The sequence below is a fragment of the Temnothorax americanus genome, unplaced genomic scaffold, assembly GCF_048541705.1.
Source record: "Temnothorax americanus isolate GAGA-0224 unplaced genomic scaffold, ASM4854170v1 Scaffold96, whole genome shotgun sequence".
Classification (NCBI taxonomy): Eukaryota; Metazoa; Arthropoda; class Insecta; order Hymenoptera; family Formicidae; genus Temnothorax; species Temnothorax americanus.
This window is the reverse complement of record NW_027509819.1, coordinates 112,501-117,500: the sequence shown is the minus strand read 5'-3', so window position 1 is coordinate 117,500 and position 5,000 is coordinate 112,501. Positions and strand designations below refer to the sequence as shown.

At 36.7% G+C, this 5,000-nt stretch overlaps 3 protein-coding genes, 1 long non-coding RNA gene and 1 pseudogene across 15 annotated transcripts in view; 2 read left to right on the top strand and 3 right to left on the bottom strand.

The window, feature by feature from the left end:
- The window catches only part of LOC143908472 (uncharacterized), a 2,689-nt gene extending 1,790 nt beyond the window's left edge, over positions 1-899 (top strand). Inside the window, exon 4 of the mRNA XM_077426149.1 lies at positions 56-899. Within this exon, the coding sequence (XP_077282275.1) occupies positions 56-734 (679 nt within the window). The 3' untranslated portion in view covers positions 735-899. The remainder of the gene's footprint in view (positions 1-55) is intronic.
- Positions 1-5,000, top strand: part of LOC143908473 (uncharacterized) — a 191,786-nt gene that overhangs the window by 131,238 nt on the left and 55,548 nt on the right. The window lies entirely within an intron of this gene.
- Positions 1-5,000, bottom strand: part of LOC143908466 (uncharacterized) — a 177,572-nt gene that overhangs the window by 125,952 nt on the left and 46,620 nt on the right. The gene's annotated exons all lie outside the window — the stretch shown is intronic.
- On the bottom strand, positions 1,025-3,457 carry LOC143908469 (uncharacterized). Its single transcript, XM_077426146.1, has 3 exons — positions 3,167-3,457; positions 2,585-3,091; positions 1,025-2,428 (listed from the first exon to the last, which is right to left on the bottom strand). The coding sequence occupies exons 1-3, from the start codon at positions 3,426-3,428 to the stop codon at positions 1,356-1,358; spliced, it is 1,842 nt and encodes a 613-aa protein (XP_077282272.1). The 5' UTR covers positions 3,429-3,457; the 3' UTR covers positions 1,025-1,355.
- The window catches only part of LOC143908471 (uncharacterized), a 2,681-nt pseudogene continuing 2,067 nt past the window's right edge, over positions 4,387-5,000 (bottom strand). The window contains exon 5 of the transcript XR_013260152.1: positions 4,387-5,000. This exon is cut by the window's right edge and continues 99 nt beyond it. The product of XR_013260152.1 is annotated as an uncharacterized LOC143908471 (transcript).

Here is a 5,000-nt window from a genome sequence, read left to right as displayed (position 1 = left end):
TTATAATTATATATAGATAATTATAGATATAATTAACTTATATTCAAATTTATAGATGGGGTTTTGTGATTCATGGTTGCATTGATGGATATTCCAGATTGATAATATATTTAGTATGCGAAACATCTATTCAAGCAGATCCTGTCGTCAATTTCTTTGTGAATGCAGTAAATAGTTATGGTTTTCTTTCACGAGTATGGTCAGATCACGGATACGAAAATCTGCTTGTGGCCGTTTTAATGAACACAATTCGCGGCATGCATATAGGAAGCCACATAACTGGCAAATCGGTTCATAATCAAAGAATTGAACGATTATGGGTCGATGTCTTTAAAGAAGTATGTGATTCTATTTATACTGAATTGTATTCTTTAGAAGATCAAGGCTTATTAGATATTGAAAACAACACGCACAGATTTTGTGTACAATATATTTATAAAAATGTTATTAATAAAAAGCTATCATCATTTCAATCTGCATGGAATGTTCATGGTTTAAGAACGGAAAATAATAAGTCTCCACGGCAACTGTGGTTGAATGGAATATTGGAAAATTACAATATGACTTCTACAGCAGTGCGTGATATTTTCGATACCGATAATATGACGTTATATGAAAAACTTTCGGATTCCTTACAAGCTTTAGGAGTCGATCTTTCCGTTTCTGTTGTAAATAGCAACACGAGTATTCCTTTTTCGTCTTTTACCGCGACATTACATATAAGTGAAGAATAAAAATTGCAGCTGGTGAATATTATTAGTTTTTTAAGAAAAATGTAATAAAGAAAAATATATGCTATGTGTAAATTTATTAAGTTCTTAATACACACTAATTAATATTATTTTATTAATATTAAGTTAATTAATAGTAACACTTTAAGTAATTATACACTTTACTATAATAAATTATCACGGTAAAAAAAATACGATGAGAGGTTAAATAAGTAAAATTTTTTTTTCTTACTTTGAAAATAAATTTATTTTTTTATATAAAATTATTCATTAATAATTAAGTACGTCTACTCTAATAAGTAAGTCTTGGTGATTTAACAAAAACTACATATTTAATCTGCTATTACAATAGGAACACTTGTTAGAACCATTGTAAACCTATTTACTTTTTAATATTGTAATGAAATAAAACTCACTGAACAAAAATCAAAATAGACTTTTTTGCATCTCAAAATTATGTGTGTATAATTTTTTTACACTTTAGAATTATGCATGTACATGTATGAAGTAATTAATATTATAATGAAGTAATTAATATTATATTGTAGTATTCGAAATTTCTCTCACATATGCACACACATGCGCGTGCATATGTTTGTATACCGAGGAAGTCATGCAGTATGATTAATACATCGTATACTCCATAACTTCCTCGGAATTTAAACACATATTCAAGTCATTCTTCAAGTCATCGTAATTTGCATATGTTTTTGGTAACGTTATCGTATTAGTACATGTACTAAACATGGGTCTTTGACTTAATCCCACTGTGTCATTGAATTTTACATCAATATGCATTGGCATAAGGAAAGACCCAGTAATTAAGAATATTAAACCTTTCAATTTATCTTTGTCAAGACAGTGAATGTACATGGTAAAATAATGTAATATATCATTTTCTTCATTTGTTAGATGACAATCAGTTACCAAGCAATTAACGATTTTTGTAGCAGTAGGGGTCTGCATATCCAAGAGAACGTCAAAGTCGCAATAATTCCAGAAATCAGCATATTTTGCTGGTGATACACCTTCCCGAATTTTTAAAATCAGTTTTTTAGGTTTCTCTATAAAAATTTCTGTAGCTATAATTCTTAATTGTTCTGACAATGTCTCGGAACTTGGTCTCGCAAAAAATCGATTTGTTTGAAAAAAGTCCTGAACGGTCTCATTTTCCTTCTCAGTTAAAGACGTAAAATTTTTCAAAGCTTTTTTTAAAATTTTTCGTAAGTACGGATTTACGTAACGTAACAGTTCTTGTAATAAAGTGTCAGGATTAACATCTCTCTCAGGCTTTGAAATTAACATCAGTGTGATTCTTGATAATTTTGCCGGTAAATTATTTGTTAACAGTAACATATGTTGCAAGATTTGTCCAATTATGACAAATTTGTCTATTTCATTTAGTTTGCTTAGCTCCAAGTATGGAACTAAACAGTCTTCGCCTCGAAAAAATATACTCTCACATTTAATAAAAAAAATATTAAACAATTCCTTGGTAAGACCGCCTCCATCAAGACCTAGCTCTCCAAGAAAAGTAACTTGCAAATTTTTGTTAACTATTTCTTCATCTATGTATAGATTCATTAAATCATGAAAACAGTGACTCCTTGATATCTCGATTTTGATTGCTTCAGCATCTTCTGGAAGGGACGGGAATACTATACATTTCTCCACATTAACAGTTTCCTCTTTGGTACCTTAAATTAATTATTTATTATTGTTTTTTAAAATCAAATAGTCAAACACAAAATAAATATTGATAATTTTTTTAAACAGTTTTTATCTCTATTTTCTTTGTGAGAAGAACCTACATTACTTATATTATTAAAAGATATATAATTTTCTTTACATACTTAATTGACCATCTTCCTCTTCCTCTTCCTCTTCCTCTTCATCAAAATTATAGTTCTCCATGGTTCGACATTGTATTGTTGTTGATCTTGACGGACGTGTAATTGTTGAGCGTTGTGATGCAGTTGAAAAGTTATTCAACGAAATTTGCCCTAGTTCCAAATAATCAGGATCATTATCTTCCTGACGTATATGAATTGAGGATTCTACAGGATTACTTGTTGATGCTTGAGAAGAAGAACAATCGTGTTCTACAAGAGGCAGATCATTTGGAAAATCATTCAGAGGCAATATGACAATTTTGCTTTGCACTAATTTATTTTCCAAATCTGTTCCATCTCGGATATCTTTTGAGAGAGTGATTTGCTTTGATCTTTCTATTTTTCCCAATTGAAAGCCACACATTCTTAACAAATGTTGAATATGAGGTTGAAAAGATGAAATGATATCTGCCTTTATTTCGTCGAATGAAGAATTTCTTGCTATTTCGAGTGGCTCTTCGGATAAACCTGTATAGATAAAAAATTTCTTAACACAATAATTATCTCTTATAAATCAAATATAATTCAATAAATAAACCATACCTAATCCTCTCTGTATTAAATATTTTAATTCTGCATTAGTTGGAAAAAAATCGGCATGTGCTAATTTCATCAAAACTAATTTCCTCTTGAAAGATGTTTTTCTCTTTCTGCCTTTCCGTGGACTAGGTGTAAGATTCCTTCTAAAATTTCTTCGGGTAACCTGCACCAAGGTTGAAAAATCCTGTTTCTCTTGCGTTGATTTATTAGCTGCATTAGCTACTATCGTCAGCAAACGATTAGCAATTTCCCTTTCGTTGGACATTTTAACCTAAATTTTCCACAAAGTTTATTCTGCAAGCAAAGTTATTTTCAAAATTACGCAAACACGCGGCAAAACAACCTAGCTTCCGAAGCGCGGATTTAGCTCGCGGCTGGTCAGGGTTCGGAGTAGGCGCAGAGGAAAACACAAGACTCGGTTAAAGTATAATACAACAAAATACGGTATTTATTCAGTTACGCGTGAATACATAGAGATGCTCGCGGGAGCGGTGAATATGTACAAAAGATCGCGGTCGTTGCTACGTGAATACATAGAGATGCTCGCGGGAGCAGTGAATATGTACAAAAGATCGCGGTCGTTGCTACGTGAATACATAGAGATGCTCGCGGGAGCGGTGAATATGTACAAAAGATCGCGGTCGTTGCGACGATGGCGACGGATTACAGCGATCGCGGAGTCGCTGGCTACGTGTGGTAAGTCGCGGACGCGGTTACAAGGTACGCGTAATAGGTCGCGGACGCGGTTACAATATCGATATCGCAGAGCGTGCGGACGCCTGGTAAAGCGATGATGCACGGAGATCGCTGGGTTTCGCGGACCGGCGGGCGTGCGGGCTCGCGGAGGTATTTCGGCGCGGGTGACGCGGTATCGCAGGTTTGGATATCGCGATTGGGCGTGATATCGAGCGGCTAAGACCCTTAGCGGAGATAGAGAAGTACTCTCTATCCCCTGGCACCTCGATTCGTGTAGGCGGGAGGCGGCACCGGGTGGCCAAGACCCTTGGCGAGTAAAAGAAGAACTCTCTTACCCTGGTTCACTCCGGTGTCACAGGTGTTCGTATAGGATTTCGAGTCAACCGCCTAGATACTTCACTCGGCAGAGGCAGAGAGCTCTCTCTACCTCCGGGTTGTTCGACTGTGGGATTGGGATCCGTGAGCAGCGGAATCGGTCGGATCGGTTTGCTGGCTCACGGTGGAATCTCTAACTTAGCAACATTGCTCGGTTTATATATTCGCGGTGGCGCGTCGGCGTGGCGGGGGTATACGCGACGGCAATCGCGCGCGCCGGGATGGAGCGGTGGAGCGTTCGGGAAGTACGGCGCCCCGACGCCGCGATTGCGTTTGGTGGCTTTCGGCCGTTTTCGGCACCGCTCGGCGCTCCGAGTCGGTTGCCGCGCTAAGTCCGTTTGCGGACTGATACGCGAGATGATTAGTTTTAAAAAAGGGTACATCGTGCCTTGTCTCGCCCGGCGGGTGTTCGGCCGGGCGGCATCCGGCTGATGCTCGCCGGGAATGATGCGTTTTGGGGCGCATCGTTACAATAACATTTTTATAAATATATTGTACACAAAATCTGTGCGTGTTGTTTTTAATATCTAATAAGCCTTGATCTTCTAAAGAATACAATTCAGTATAAATAGAATCACATACTTCTTTAAAGACATCGACCCATAATCGTTCAATTCTTTGATTATGAACCGATTTGCCAGTTATGTGGCTTCCTATATGCATGCCGCGAATTGTGTTCATTAAAACGGCCACAAGCAGATTTTCGTATCCGTGATCTGACCATACTCGTGAAAGAAAACCATAACTATTTACTGCATTCACAAAA